This window comes from Haemaphysalis longicornis, unplaced genomic scaffold, assembly GCF_048455015.1.
Source record: "Haemaphysalis longicornis isolate Haplotype H1 unplaced genomic scaffold, Haemaphysalis longicornis Haplotype H1 scaffold_1, whole genome shotgun sequence".
In the NCBI taxonomy this organism is placed as follows: Eukaryota; Metazoa; Arthropoda; class Arachnida; order Ixodida; family Ixodidae; genus Haemaphysalis; species Haemaphysalis longicornis.
The window spans coordinates 151,202,572-151,219,161 of NW_027526203.1; the positions used below are offsets into that span (position 1 = coordinate 151,202,572).

At 46.7% G+C, this 16,590-nt stretch overlaps 1 protein-coding gene across 1 annotated transcript in view; it reads right to left on the reverse strand.

Annotated features, from left to right (window-relative positions):
* LOC144137957 (protein crumbs-like) overlaps window positions 1–16,590 on the reverse strand; it is a 168,306-nt gene that overhangs the window by 80,077 nt on the left and 71,639 nt on the right. The window contains exons 2-5 of the mRNA XM_077669997.1: window positions 11,792–12,054; window positions 8,776–9,064; window positions 4,623–4,751; window positions 1,087–1,323 (exon numbers count right to left, since the gene is read on the reverse strand). Coding sequence (XP_077526123.1) covers window positions 1,087–1,323; window positions 4,623–4,751; window positions 8,776–9,064; window positions 11,792–12,054 — 918 coding nt within the window. The remainder of the gene's footprint in view (window positions 1–1,086; window positions 1,324–4,622; window positions 4,752–8,775; window positions 9,065–11,791; window positions 12,055–16,590) is intronic.

Sequence of the window (16,590 nt, forward strand, 5' to 3'; positions counted from 1 at the left end):
TTTGCTGTATTTTCCCGCGTATAACCGACCCCTGCATATGACCAACAACCCCAGAGAAAAGCAAAAAGGAAATTTTCATATTCCCCACACTACTGATCATGTAATGCAACCTTTCCGCCTGCATAAAGAAAAAAAGAGTACCGTGCCATTATATCACAATATTCGGATAGCAAACATGCCAGCTGTTAATAATATAATAATAACATGCCATATATGAAGTGATGTGGCTTTTCAGAGTGGAGTATCTATAAGAGTGTTTTTTCTAATAAATTCAGTTGAAAATTCAGTGCTGCTCTGCTGTTGTCGTTTATCCTTCTTGTTCAGTCTCTTTTGCACTGCATGTTCGATATGGTCACTATGAACCAACTAGTCCAACTTGCCATCCTTCTGCAATACCAGCTGTTATCGAACTCATTTTATTACCCCCACATAAACAGCGCATTACCGGAGAAAGAAATACAGCCAAGAAACCATATTGCTCTACAGCAAGACATATCTGCTCAGCTAAATATTTACAGACAAAAGCTAGGCTCTCAGAAGATACCCTCTCACTCGTGCCAGGGGTGGTGCCTGTTATCTCATCCTCTTCCGATGAGAGGTGGTGTTAGGAGGCAGCATCAAAAATGACAGTGCTCTGCGCTGTCACGTCAAAAATGATGGCATTCGAGCCATCATTTTCAACCCTCATAAGGACCTGCACTCCGCGTTTTCCTTTGGCTTTCACATTCTCACAGAGCTCGCAAACCAAGGAGAACGTGCCTTTCTGACGTCAATACCACTTCATTTCAGAATGACGCCGCCATTTTGCAAAATTCCGCCCCTGCTCTCCCGTTTCATCCCTATTTTATTTTGAAGCGCCTACAATTATTTTCCCCTTTATTAACAGCTGCCCAATTCGCTTTTCATCTCACTTACCTTTCTTTAACACCATCATCTTGTCAACGAGCCTGCTGAAAACGCACGCCACTGCGCTACGCTACAGCGGAATAATCACTGGGCCACCCAAAAGGTGTCCGTTGCTCGGATTTTGACGAGTGCGATCACACTAGACACCACAAAGAAATCGCATCGCACGCCTGGCCCCACCTGCTGCGCACTTGCAGAATTTGCGGCCTGGGACACTGCCCGGCACACAGCTGCCTCCGTTGAGGCACTCCTTGGATGGCTGGCTGCACTGGGCGTCGGGCGCCGGCTCCTGACACGCACTGCCAGTCCAGGGGCCTCGACACAAGCAGCGGGTCCCATTGCCTCGCCAGTCCTCCACGCAGATTCCCCCATTGGCGCACGGCCGCTTCCTCCAGGGGTCGCGCTCGCACAGGGGGCCTGGGTGCAGGTACAATGGAGCAGCTGTTTATGTACTCTGTCGCCGATCCGCTACCTTACATGCTCCCAGCCACAGCGCAACAGCTCATTTGAAGGGACCATGAAGACAAAATACACAAGTTTGGTTCACTCAAAAGAGAATGCCAATTATGCAGATTTCAAGGCAAACCTGCCAACGATTGTTTAGACAACAAGTAAGGAGATGAATGAGCGGCAACCAACCATCCACTTTCTTGCACTTCCTCCCTACGACGTCAGAAAGGCTAGCTTGTGTGATTGGCCCTGCCAAGAAAAGCCACCGCCAATCAACGTGACTGATTATGTGGCTGTAGTGGTGCATCTGATTCCATTTTATCACACTGTTTTAGTGCTAGTGTGGAGTTAACATGTGTTTTTAAGGGGGCAGACTGGTCTTCGAGCAATTTTTTTAATTTACAAATCAATTTTAATAAAACTGCACAGCATTATGAGTTTTTTGTGCTGATTTCAAACTGCAATTAGATTTCTCGCAAGTTGATTTTTTTTTTATAATTGATGATTAATTGCCATTATTTTGGGTCACAATCACAAAATAACCACTCCATACAAAATGGCAATTACCCCGTGGCTAGGCACACAAATCACTAAAGAATACAATGTTGGAGGAACGTTTTTGATTTAGCTATTTTTGGTCATTTTACAACACACTGAACTTCACTCCTCCTGTGCTCTGCCAGAAATGGCTTACACGTGGTGTCAATTGAATGCAATAATAACTTTCTAAACCCTCGACTTGAAGATTTGTGTCTGGCATTGCATTTTCCACACATTTACGTAGCAGAAGCAAAGAAATTACAGTTGTACCTGCTCTGGGTGCCGAGATATTCGAGGGCAAAATGCTAGCTTCGTGTTGCAAAAAAAGTGCCGTTTCACCATCGAATTCTGCACTAACTGAGCAGTAGAGTGCACTATAAATGCCATTTACAATAAAAATTAGGTGCCTTTTGATGAGTAAATTTGCAGATCTGAAAGAAAAATGGCCGTGGATGCCGAAAATGCCATTTTTGAGAAAACAATTTTTTTTTTAATCGTTTTTCGGCCCCAAAGACCCATCTGCCCTTTTAACTAAATTCTGTCAGTCAGTGGAAATGTTTGCCCTTTTTTTCCCCCTATCTCCAAAAACAAACCTACACATGCACTTTTTCCATAGACAGAATATTACACTAATGGCAGTCAGCCAACAGCTTCCAAAGTCACTGCACTGGGAGCTGTGGCGAAACTGCTATTGCATGCTACCTCAAGACAGCAGTACTGAAGTAAAAATGCTATATTAGCCACACTAAATACAGAATATGTACCAGATTAAAAAAAACTTGTCACAGTACAGCACTCGGTACATGGTAAGTGCATCTGCCTGCATGCACAAGTGATTTCAGCCCTTTTCCACACACGCCGCCGTGCTTGTCGACTGCCATGTACCATACTGGGAGACGCAGTTCCCTGCTCCACCACAACCCTCCAAGCCAAGCTAATTCAATGTTCAGCTTATTCAGCAATGTTCAGCCAAACCAATGTTCAGCTTATGGCTCCTCAAAGGTACTTTAGGGATTGTCCAAGGTGCCAGTTGCTTATTCCATTTCATTGGGCAGCTCCACGATATTTCTGGGGTGCCACCACAGCGCATTTAATTTTCTTGTGCAGCCTTGCTTTCATTAAACATCAGTGCATCCCTTCCCTTCAGAAGGGGGCTGCCAGGGAACAACCTCAGCACTGCAAACCGAACAGCCCGGTTAAGCGGACAGGGTGTTCAGCACTTTCCAGCGAGCAGTGCCGTATTTTTAAAATTCTGACCCAGTGAAATAAAAAAAACTTCCTCGGGGCACCTCGGTCTGCTTTCGTGCTTCGAAAACGAAAGTTTACACCTTTGCACCTCTTTGTTCACTTTTGTTTCTTCCGTCTTTAACAGCTCCTTCACTGGTACATCGCGCTTATGTGTCTCTCCACTTTCATTTCTTCCTTTTTTGGAGCAAATTACTTCACCAGGCAAGCTGGCAACACTTCACACCCCGGCTTCCCACAGTAAGAGTTTTCCACAGCTTGGGTGCACCTATTCTAGGAACTCGCGTGTCATCGCAAGTTTCCCTGTCACGCAGCATGCACTAGTCCAACTCTTCTTCCATTGCTCGCAATGTGCGGAGGTAGCGGAGTGGTAACGCACTCGGCTCCTACTCTACAGACCCGGGTTCGATTCCCATGCGAACTTGAATGAGCTTTTTTTGCTTACTCTTCAAGGTGGCGGCCACCTTCTGTTGTGAACAAAAACTACAACAACGATGACAATGGTTTTTCGCACAAAGGGCATTTAAGGATTTCACCCTAATATGTTTTCATTGAAGTGATTAAACAGCGGGAATATCTCTCTCTCTCTTGCACACAGGCAAGGAGGTAGTGTCGCTGTCACATTCAGGTGTGCGTCAGGATAAGGTTACACTACATCTGCATGATAGCAACTGCCCTCTTTTCATTCACTCTTCCTTAACCTCAATGCACGCGCAGCCACAGTTGGCACATCGAGAGGAAGGACTGCCCCAGGCTTCACTCGGCGACCTGCTGTTGCAGTCTGCTACTGAAGTAGTCCGGGCACGGGAGAAGCTGAGTGTGACCACATTTTTAATAATCATAACATTCTCCAATGCAATCCATAATTGACTCGGTGGCAGTGAGACTGTCAGCACCCACTCATTATGGACACACCCGATGATTACACATCAAAAGTTTAATGCGCTGTGTCAGCAATTTTAATCTGCGCAGAAAGGTGCGATTCAAAACGTAGGCTATCAGAGGCTCTGCTTTCCCAAATAAAGAATTTTCTGCTTTCCTTGTTTCGCATTATTAACGAGTGGAACTTGAAAGAGATAAGGTACATGAAAGGTACAGGTGCCCCCAAAAGTAAACGGACCACGGGTTGGAGATTTTGATGGGATTTCTCCGCCAGGTGCCTAGCCAGCAACCTTTAAGTGACTTCTCAAGAAAGTCATTCCAAAATAAAATCGGGCCGCACATATTCTATTCATGCTGGCAGCGGCATAAAATAGAAAATAATCTAATTTCACGAAGCCGTGGTCCGTATACTTTATTGGCCGATAGTACATGAAAGAGATAACAATTCTTCCCCGTGAAAGCAACCCTCGAAAAAGCACCGCACCCAGCTCTGCTCCCAAGGTAGCAGGCACTGCGCCATTAAGGTGGACCTCCCCCCCACCATCCCTCTCGGATGCCACCCACAAGATGATGGCCCAGCTGGAAGGCGAACAACCCACCTTGGTCCTTCTCGCAGTGCTCGCCTGTGTACCTGGCTGTGCACGCACACTTCGGCTGCCCCGCTTCCACAGCACACAGGCCACCATGGTGGCAGGGGTGGTCAAAGCACGGGTCCACACGATAGTCCCCTGCACACAGGTAACGGCAGTGAGAATGCAGCATCCCTCGTTCAGCCTCATATTGGCAATGCCAGAGTGTGCACACTACGCGCGAGTACAAAATGGCCATTGAAATAGACGGAGACCACTAAATGAACCAAGGGCCACTTCTCTCCTCCCTTCGCCGAGTTCATTCCCTCCTCCCCTCGCCATGTCAGTTTGAATGCTCCTATACATGTAACTCTTTTTGGACTGCGATGAGTCAGCCAGTTTTCTTTCGAGAGAGAGAGAGAGAGAGAGAGGGGGGGGGGGGGGGGGGGGCATTGCTTTTGTGTACTGCCCTTGTACCTCCAGCATAAAACACTGTTTTATGAACACCGGACCTCCTTTGACACACGATGCTGTAATTACATGAGCTCAACCTCCCTTTCAAACATTCATAACCAACTTACATTTATATTCACAACAGCAAAGTGCTGTGTCAACTATCAAACCACCTGCTTGGACTGTGATTATATTTCGATGTGAATTAAAGTGGCTGCTGCTAAATCTTCCTGATGAAGCAATATTACTAAAATACAGTTGTGGGCAGCACTTTGCAAACACGTGAACTAAACAAAGCAATGACTACACACCAAGTAAATGAGACTGGACCAAAGCGATTAACCCCATTTTATCCATAATTCATAAGTCCGTTGCTTCATCCCTACAAACGTTTACTTTAGCCCTGCGTTGCTACGATATCCTTCACCTTGAACTGCCCAAGTTATATTGTTAACCTGCAACTAAAACACCATGAAACTACTCTGACCATTTGTGCACGTGCTGTCCCAAACTGGCGGGAAGGCTTGAAATGCCACCAACAGAACACATCTCCAAATTTTTGTACATGAGTAGAGTTTGAAGTGCACGCATTTTGGAATTCATCTTATGTCCCAAGAGCCCTGAACCACAAACTACATCCTAGCATTACGGCGGCCCCATCGATTTGATGCCACAAGTACACGTTTTGTGTGCTCTGTCTGAAGTCCGGGAAGCAGCAAAGCAATTCATCCTAGTTTGAAAATTTTGCTCAACCAAAAGATGGCACTTTCTCATCTACTAAAAAAATAATAATAAAGAAAGCAATGTTAAAAAGCTGCCGGCTTGCTTGATGCGCAAATCTGGCAGGTCGTCAGTTATAAATGGAAAGAAACTGCCTCACTAGCCAGTAGCTCTGCCCAGCACTAGGAAGGATAAACATCCTATCCAGGAAAATAAGGGCTATGTCGAAATCCACCAGCCGAAGTTTATTTGCTCGACCTCACAGACAGGAAACTGCCTAGTGTATTTGCGTGGCTAGGAAGTACAAACGGGTGGATGGCGGTCTCGCATACGATTGTCGCCTACATCCGCCATGAGAGCTCAGGCCAACCAGGAAGGAGCAAGGGCTCAAAATGCCAATGGTGATGCTGCTGGGGCTCCCCAGAATACTAATTACAAGGCTACCAGAAACCGCAATTTCACAACCATAAAAACAAATGAATTTTGCGCCACCAAAGAATTTCTCAGGGAACAATTGGCGGGGTTTTTTTTTTTAAAACGGAGGCCTACCATTGGCAAAAAAGTAGTGGTCAAAATTACTAGGTAAGTTATTTTTTTTTAATGTCGAGCATTGCTCCAGAGGAGCCGATAAACAAACCAGAGAAAAAAAAAAGATTGCCAGCAACTTTGTTTACTTAGCTTCAAACTACAACAAGAAATGACGGCATGTGCAGCAGCTTTTTTTCTTCTTACGATAGCCCTGCCTTCAGAATGTTCTGCTGGATGTCGTCACACTGCTGCAACGATTTTTTACTACAAGGCATTTATGTAGGTTTACTTCCGTCCCTTCTTCTTCGGATCTGTACCAGCTATGCAGTGCCAATTCCAAATGCTTAAACTTTAAGGACATTGAGCACAGTACACATGGCCTAATTACTTTACCAAATTACAGCCGAGCATGCATAGGCCATGTTACAAGCTTTTTCTGGTCAGTTTACACACTCTTTTTTTTCCATGGAAAGCCAGCTTGAAAGTGTCATTTCCCTTGCACCACCCTGGTTTGCTGACATTTGCTAAGACAACACACAGGCGGGTCCGCAAGACAAAATGTAGCAGATTGCTAGCGAGTCTGGCCTGTAAAACTTGCAATGTGAACAAACAAGAAGTCGATCTCCACCATAAAATGAGCGAAAACCAAAACTCTGAAGACTGATAGCAGAAAACCACATTGCAAGCCAGTGTGAAGTCATTACTACTACTTGGTGCAACGGCCGTGCATGGCACATGGCATTTTCTCTTCGGCTGCTGATTACAAATCAAATAAGGCTCCCAACTTCTGCTAAACTAACAAACAATAGGCTACATTGGTTGAACTGCCCAATGCAACCACAAATAAAAGTTTGGCTTATTAAAGTAAGTGCTCTTTTCAGTTGCATTAAACACTGCTCATGGCCTTGTTAGTTGAGCGTTCAACTATAATCCATGACCACCAAGCTGAATTTGGCATCAACAAATTGCCACCGTCAGTTCCAACCGGGGGCCTTTCATCTGAAAACGGAAGATACATCTCTAATTATATAGCCCAGTTGCTAGAGCACCTGCTGCCTGCCACCCATAATACCAAAGTTTGATTGCCAACACTTGCTAAAGCCTTTTGTTTATCTTTTTTTTACTTTGTGTTTCGCACCCTCTCCCAAGAATCTCCGAACATAATTATACGATGGCTGACTCGGTAATTCAGCCATTCACAATACGGGGTTCAATCAGGCCCTCGACTGGTTTAGTCTTTGTGATATTTCATTTCCCTTCAGGCATACTACTTTATTTGCGTGCTGCTTACACTGATTGCACTAGGGCTTGCTGCAAAATTGGAAAGATATGGGGGCACCAAGAAATTATTTTCGTACACCGTATTTTCGCGATTTTCAGCACCCCCCGATTTTAAGCACCTTGCCCTACTTTCAGCAAAAAAAAAAAAATCGGAAAAAGTTTGCACGCGAATCTAAGCACCCCTTTTCTAAGTGGACCTGAGTTGCAGTTGTGGCCAAGCCATTCGTGAAGTTTTCAATTAGAAACCACTTCAACGGAACAGAAGACGACCTTCTGGGTGATACCGAGAGTGCCGGCCTAAGCGGCACAACAGTATTCGAATGGTAGTGAGGGTGAATGGGTACAGACGTAAGTGGTGGGTTTACTGTCTGTACACGTTTTTTTTTTTTAATGTTTTCCAAATAAGGCATTATTCCGTCCACCCGTCTCCTCAAGATATGGCTGCGAATAAAAGTGCCCCGGGGTGTGGGGTAATGTAGGTACTATTTCGAATCTAAGCACCCCCTCACTTATGGCATCGCGATAGTTGAAAAAAATGGGGTGCTTAGAATCGAGTGAATACGGTAGTATGTAAAATTTGGCACCTCCTCATTTTTCCTCAACATTACACACCTAAGATTGGCTACTAAAGCCAACAAAACAGGCACTGCCTAAAATTTAAGGGGCCATGAAGACAAAAGACAACCTCGTTTAACTCGAAAGAGCTAGTCTTTGGTAATCCATTAAGCTTTATTACTTCTATCAAAGGCCTTTTTTTTAACGAAAAAAAGTGCAAAAAATATTGAAAAGCTTTAAAATTTCACGCTACACGATGTCAGCAGTGACGCAGTTGAGAGAAAACTAAAAACAGCTAGCTGTGTGGCAGCTGCATTTTAGCATTTAAATGACCAGATCAAAAGGAACTAGGGGCCCCACTGCAATCGCCCAGTTATGTTTCTTGGCTGTGGCTTAGGTCAGCGGCCACCAATCGTACGAGCAAATCCCTGTGATGTATAAGAGGTAAGGCAAGGAAGTGGCTGGGGAGCCGCCACTGCTTTGTGTGATTTCTTTAACGTCGCAATTACCTGTTTGAAGGTTGCGATAGAAATTGTGCCATTGTTATAGGGACAAAGTAGTCTTTTCAAGTTTTCAGCAAACTAAACTAGTATTTAGTCTTCACGAGCCCTTTAAAGGAGGATGCGTTCTGCGCCAAAATACTCACTGCAGTACGGCCCATCCGGCAAAGGGCAGGTGTCCCACTGGGGTTGCCCCCTGTCCACCCGGGCGCTCGCCAGGGCCAGGTTGGCCCCTCCCGAGAGGCAGCCCCGGAAGCCAGAAGGCGCCACGATAGTGAGCCAGTCTTGGCCCCCCTCGAGGGCGAGGAGGTAGGGCCTTATCGAATGGCTGGCTATGAGAACTGACTGCCCCTCATCTACTTGCAGCCAGACCAGTCCGTATCCAGGGCGGAGGGAGAGCCAGTGTAACCGGTTGTTGGACATGTTGGCGCCCACCTGCAAGCACCCATCACGATAACTCGCACCAGGTCAGAGCAGCTCTCACCCAGCCAAGGGAAGACCCCACAACTGGCTATGCTTTCCAGCTACCACAAAACAGTGCTAAGCTCAGCGACGTCCACACAAATAGTGGAGCACGTGCACACCATTCAGAGAGAAAGATTTGGCATAACCAGCTGACACTCTCCGCGAATTATCCTTTTACCCACCAACAGACTGTTGTGGAGGCATGAGTGGCGTAAGACACCAGGATGGCAGGCACCACATATCTGAGTGCTGTCTAAGTGCTAGCACACCTACTAAAACACGGAACTTTCTTTTCTCCGTATTAGCACCTCGCCCACAAGCGGCGACTTCCGAGAAGCTGGCTCTTTGCACATAAAGAAGGCTTCCTAAATTATTCATATTATTCGTTTTGCATTCCTTTATATTAGCATAGCAGCTTAGGTGACCATGATCCCACCTATATTTTGAACTCAGCAGCCCTCCAGTAATCTAGACCCTTAAATTACAACATGTCCTCAATGCTGTTCTGGCAGCAATAAATTTCAAGCACTAAAAGCATACACAATGGTCCTCAGGAGTGTATGTAGACCCAAGGTCAAAAGTTTACACGACACAATTTTGACTTTCCATTCTAATTGTTCTGCTGTCTGAGGGCTCAGCACTTGATTCGGATTTTTAAGTGAAGCATCACGCTTCAAAGTAGCAGCACCATACACTGAGCAGGAGCTAAGCCCCCTGATAGCAGAAAAATTAACGTTGAAAGCTCCTCTAAACTTTTGACCCTGGGTGTAAGCTTTAGAGCCACCGAAGATGCATCACAACACAAGCTAGAAGGCAAAAGCAGAGCTGCACATCCCCTTCACAGATTATTCAAAAAGCTACAAAATTTGCCATAGCCACTTCAACCCCTTCCCCTCTCCTTGTTATGCTCCAGAAAGAATACACATTCTGGTCAGCAGGTACATTGCACTGTTCCCTACCAGAGTAACAAATCAAGTGGACCAGGTCATACACTGCAGAGCCTTGCAGCTTGAAACACAACTAAAGCACTAGTTTACTCTGATGGCCACAGAGGTCCCGGAGCTCCCTGCCTGGTAGACAGACAGGGAGCCCATCGGCCGGAGCTTGACCAGGGCTCTGACGGCCACCGTTGCGAGGCTTCTACCCTTCACCTCGAAACTCATTGCCACGATCGGATCCAGTGTGATTATAGGGGCATGGGGTCTGCGGAGTTGCTGCACTACTTAAAAGACAGAAGTTGGAGGACTAAAAGACATTTTTTTTTTTTCTCTATGACAAAAAAAAAAAAAGCATTTGAGAATAGCTTTCTAATGTTAGTTGGCGGTCAAGTAAGGTCTGAGTTCCCTCAAACAAAGGCGATGTCCACTGAAATTCTGCATGCACAAGCTCATAGCAAACTAAAACACTAAACACCCTACAAAATTATGCCTCAAGCAAGCAAGCTGTCAAAAGCAACGAACTAAAAACTAAAGGTTGATAATACCTCACTCAAACCAGTGAAGACAGCCAATAGAAGTGTCCCTTGACTAGCCAAGCTGTTTTGCATTGCAGTAGGAGGCTCACAACCGCAAAGCAGCCACAGCGTGGAGATTGCAAATCTAGAAATCTGCGGAAACTGTTCAACCACAGTGCTTGGGCTAACAAATAGCACAAACGAAAGCACACCACACATTACCCTGCATAGCTTGCTGAATTGTTGCCACCCTACTCGAACCACTTGACCCGGCAGTGTTGCGGGAAGCCCATCCCTCCATTGCAAGCAGTCTTGGGCAGCAATTAGCTACTAGTAATGCGTTACCGGTAACTAGTTACTTTTTGCGGTAACTTACAACTGCAGCTAGTTACATTTAAGTTAAACGAACTTCTAACTGTCACACTTACTTTTTACGAAATGACTGTAACAGGAAATACCGCTAGTTACTTTCGCTTTTCTGCAAACAATTTTCACCCACTGCACTCGTTAAAGGCTGACGTACACTTCGCACTTTACACTTATTCAGACTTTCTTCTTTCCCATATCCTCTACGCCCTTCACCTTTCCACATCAAGGCCCCTCTCACTATTTAGGGGAGGAGGTCGCTAAGAGAGTTATCTTCCCTGCAGAAAACAAAGTAGATTTCTTAAAACTTGCCCTCAGTGTTGAGTAGAGCGTAAACAAGAAAAACAAAGAAACTGGAAATGAGATTTCCGAAAGGAGTGAATCTCTCGGATGCCAACATTGAAAAACAACTCAACCTTAGTTATGATTTGCAAATAAATTCCCCAATACAAAGAGTGCATCAACAAAACTGTTGATGCAACAGAACGAGGCGTACACAACAATTGTTGGCGTTGGGATTGAGTTTATTCACCTTTAGGTTCCGTTTGTCTGGGAATTTACCCCGTACACTTTTTACTACGTTTAGCAAGTTTCTACGTTGACTATGCACGTTTGTGCGTTTACGTTCTTAAGTTTCTATTAAACAAATTGCATCATTTCGCAACAGGAAAGTAACAACATTACTTTTTCACAGTAACTGTAACTGTAACAGAGTTACTTTTATGGCTCATGTAACTGTAACAGTAACGCTGTTACTTTTTGCGGGTAACGTGCCCACGACTGACTGCAACTACACGCCTTCCCTACTCTGTCAATCTATTTTACACCGTCTCTGGGTGGCAAAAAGCCCGCATCCGCAATGAGCATCAGATACCAACCGTCACCGAGTCCTGCACGCCCTTGACAGACCAGTTCAGCTGCAGCGGGCCCTCTGGCAGGACCTCCAGAGAGATGGAGTCATTGCCGCCGGCCAGCCTCTGCTCGAGTATCGTTCCATTGGCGCACGTCCGGAAGGACAGGCTGGTGACGGCCCCCAGGATGGGCTGGGAGCCGTTCAGCAGGAGGCTCGCACTGCCGTTCAAGAAGACTTGCAAGGCTGCAGAGCCGGGTGTCCGACACAGGAGGACGACCAGGGCCAGGCCTGCACACAGGGCGGAAGTTCCCCTCAGCCACCGACACCTCACACACCCGACAGGACAGAAGTTGCACAAGAAATAATTGAGTAAAATGGAAGTCTGGTTCTGACGGTTCATGATTGCTTAATAAACAAACTAGTGAAATAACACTATGCAGACAGGAGAAACAAATAGACACAAGGACAGTTACTGGACTTACAACCAAGGACAGTCCTTGTGCTATTTGTTTCTCCTCTTCGTGCAGCGTCATTTCACAGGTTTGTTTATTACTCTATTACACGGCAAAGCCATTCCCATTTCACCAGAACAATCTGCCATGCTGATGAGAAGCCCAGCTTGTCTTGAAATATACTCTGCCTTGAAGTAAGAATCACGATCACTGATGAAGTCAACGTAATTGCCCTTAAATTGACAGACAAAACATATCTAGAGACTTCGGATATTGTACTTCCTCAATAACTGGATTCTTGTTCCAAACTATGCTACCCGATCAGACAGTAATCCTTGCAGTGCACAAACAGTGGCTTTGGCTTAGCGATCCCAAAGATGGCTAGAGCTAGTAGTGTGCAGCTCAGTGCTTCTGGGGGGAAAAACACACGGGTGTCAATTCTGAGTGGTTGGGTCGCTGGATGCTGCAATGAACAAGTGTTGCTATATTGGTCAGTGAAATTCAAGTGGAACTATTTGTGCAGCCGATTCTGCTTGGTTATGGCTGACCTGAGTTAACAAGTCGTTTATTAGTAGTTAAAAATTACAGAAAAACCTTTCTGTTATGTTTTCAACTCAAAGGTTACAACTACATAGGTAAAAAATTGTAATAATAAAAAACTAAACTTCTTTAATGAAAAGGTTGTGCTTTACAAACAATAGTACCCACCTGAGCCATTTTAACATACAAGAACAGATAAATTTCTTGCAGTGTGTTAAATTTTTTATCTCGTCTGTGAAAGTTGATTATGGTGTATCACTGCACTACCTTGTCATCCCCTCCAGGCTGCTTATCTTGTTTAATGTCTGCAAAACCAACACGTGCCACTTCCAAGTGACATGCTGACAAAAATATGCGCACCCCTAACATACTCTCGTGCATCACTACAAAAATGAAACGCCCAAACTACAGAGGATTCACACCAGCCACAAACTGAAAGAAACAGTAAAATGAAGGTTGCTGTGTTTCGCTGTGTTTATCTGCAATGCTTAACCAAAGTTTTGCACACTGCAAGTTCAACTACAAAGTGCCATTAATATGATAAACAATTCCATGGTAGTTTCACTTAACGGCAAGTCTAGCAAATAGTTTTGGCTTAATGCGACCCAATTGTAATTAAAGGCCGGTCGCTAGCTTTGTGCTAGCCTTGCATCCAGGCAAACATTAGCCCCAGAGACTGACAGCACTGGAATACATGGACAGATATTCTGCACATTGTAATCCCGTGCAATTTTCGGGAGCAATGGTCAGGGCCTATTTCAGTGCTCCAGAATGGCGGGCAGCAGAGTGGCACAAAGTTGGTCCACTGCTTTAGTCACTGTTACTGCCACTGGCGATGCCAGATAACTCTTTCTCTCCATAAGAATCAATTCGAAACCTGGCTAAATAACTACCTAGAAGAAATGATCTCAAATGCGTGTTTGCTCAATGAATACCCCCTGTCGAGCTTTTTATTCCATTTGCCTCCCTCTACGACTTGCTTAAACTCGTCAATTATGTAATTTCATTCTTGAACTAATATAACAAGCTCGGTGCAGCACGAGTACGTCCTGTGATGCACTGTACCTAACTGTCACCGTCGGCAACAAACGAACAGTTGAGCTAGTGTTACTAGATAAGGTTTCATTATCTAGTGACACTAACTTGAGCGTACTCCTCCTCAATCTGTCACTCATCACAGTGGTGTGGGGCAGGTAACACAGCAGTCCACCTCTAGAAGGGGACGGGCTCTGGCTCGTCATCTCGAAAGGAGAGGAGGAGTGATGTCAGTGAGGGGCATGGTGGCCGTTGCTACCTATTGAACTGTTGCAATGTTGTAATCAAAAGACAATCCCCTTCACCAAACCGAATTCTTACTCTCCAAATTTCCACACATGCTGACTACAAAATGTTAGCGACAGTAACAAGACAGAGGAAAAGAAAGGGTGTGTGAGTATAGGGTAACAAAGCACCCACGGCGCATACGTACACCGCAAGCATAGTTTCCCAGGACCTCACTCCTTGCTATGGCAATGACATGACAAATAACCACTTTGCTAGCAGAACGTACGCCACCTCGTTCTGTGTGAAAATCATAGAAAGAAAAGAAGCGTCTGCAACATTGATGTGACATTAACTCCCTCTTCTCCCCAACGGCGGGAGGGGAAGAGGAAATGTGTGTGCGCGCGCGCGCGCGTGTGTGTGTGTGTGTGTGTGTGTGTGTGTGTGTGTGTGTGTGGGGGGGGGGGGGGGGGTCATTCTTGCATTGTCGTCGCACTCGTTCACCGTCTCTGCGATCCAGAAGGAATGTTCCGTTTTCACACGCCGATCTAGACTACGGTTGTCATCGTTGACCTCACGCAGTCTTCCCAGTGCCGGAGTGCCCCGAAGCTTCCACTGTGTTCTGCTAGTTTTATCGGCATCGTTTTATGTGCTGTGCGGCCTGCGCCGTTTTGGTGCAGCGCGTTCCTCAGTCGCCGCGGTCGTGGAGCGCTTCAGCTGCCCATCCGCAAGAAGGAAACAATCGGCCTGCCCATTTCACTGATCCGAAAAAAGAAAAGAGATGTCGGCCCGACCCTCGATAGAAGAGGAGGTTGCCTCTGAACATTTGCTTTGCAGCAAAGAAACAAGCAAGGATTTTAAATGCAGAGCATTTCAGTAACTCACGATGTCACCCACATTGACTTCCGTAGTCGTAGTCCGCACCAGAGCCCTACACTATATAAAAAAAAAAATACTATCTGGCGCCTGGTTTCGATCCCTCGACCCTGCGGGCGGAACGCAATGTACATGGTGCTCTACCCACTGCGCCACAAAGCCGACACAGAATGGGAGGCTACGAACGCGCCTTATATCCTTGACTCATTCAAACTACGTCAAGAAGCTGCTGATACAACGCATTCACTACCACCAACTCCCCAAACACTAAACGTTAACGCAATACACCCACCCCCTATGCGACGCATTTACTCGAGTCCCCCTCGCGGGGAGATGGGCCCAATTTTTTCATTTTTCCTACAGAATGTAAGGCCGGCACCTTTGCGCAGCAGTTGCTTCACTGGCGGCACGTACCCACGAGGGGAATTAGACAAGAAACGGGGCAGCTTTTGGGGAATATGCCCACCTCATAGTACTACAAAATCAGTCTGTTTAATTAATACCGCTCAACTGCAGGCCCGAGATAAATTTAGCGTGCATAAACGACGACGAAGCAGTAACAGATGGGGTAAAGTTGCGCTGGAGCTGCGCAGACAACTCTCAGCCAAATATCAGAGGCAGCACAGCGATGTGCGACGTGCACCTTCATGCGCGCATGGCCCTGTCACCACCCCCAGAGGGAGTGGGGGGAAAATGGGCACGCCGAGAATCACGCCCGGGCTCGACAGCATAGAGAAACGACGGCAATTTGCGCGCGGAAAGCGCCCGTCGCCGCTCTTCCACCGTAGTGCGACTCTTTTTCTTCTTCGTAACAGTCGTTTCGCGGCGGCACAGGGTGGCTGCTCACAAGCGGAGCGGCGATGACCTGGCGCCCATCAGCCCGCAAAGATCGCGGAACGAGGCCGTTGAAAGGAAGCCATTGTGATTCTGCCGCTCTTATCAGCCCCGGCCAGCGGCACCCATCACTTCCTTCCGCGATCCACGTCGGACACGATTTCCAGGGCTGCTATGTGTCGTCGCTGTGGCATCGCACGGGAGAACACACCGCTCCAGCGTTGTCTCGTCATAAAGAAAACTATGGCCGCCCCACCGGAAGATCTGCCGATGAGACTGCGACCGTGGATGGAAGTGCGAACGAGACAACCGGTGAACCATGCGCGTGCACCATACTGGTGGGCACGGCGGGCCTGTGCCCACCCCGACCCCTTAAGTTTTTCATGCCAGGCTGGAATGCGGTTCAAGCCGACTGAAAAACTGCCTGATGTCGCCTGCACGCGCGGAACCTGCAGTTTTAAGGGTATTCTCGCTGACGCGAAGCTAAAAACAAGGACTACGCCAACGTCTAATCCCGATTCACCAACTTTTCTCGCACTGGCACTGTGACGTCATTGCGACCAGTTTGTGTAATTGGTGTCCAACGACAAAAGCTACTGACAAATATAATTACTGCGATTGCAGTGATGCCTCTGGGTCCTGTTTAATCGCACCGCCTCGAAGCTAGCACGACTCGGCGGGCCGTCCTGGACGTCCGCGGACGGCCCGCGACGGGAACCGGCGCTAGACTTTTCAATGGTACCCCCCGGTCCGAAGGCCGCCTGCGGAGAGCCCGCGAACTACCAGTGGTTCTCAACCATGAGTGCACCGGGGACCCCTTCGGACCACCGATGAACTACAGTCGAACACGGATATATCGAAC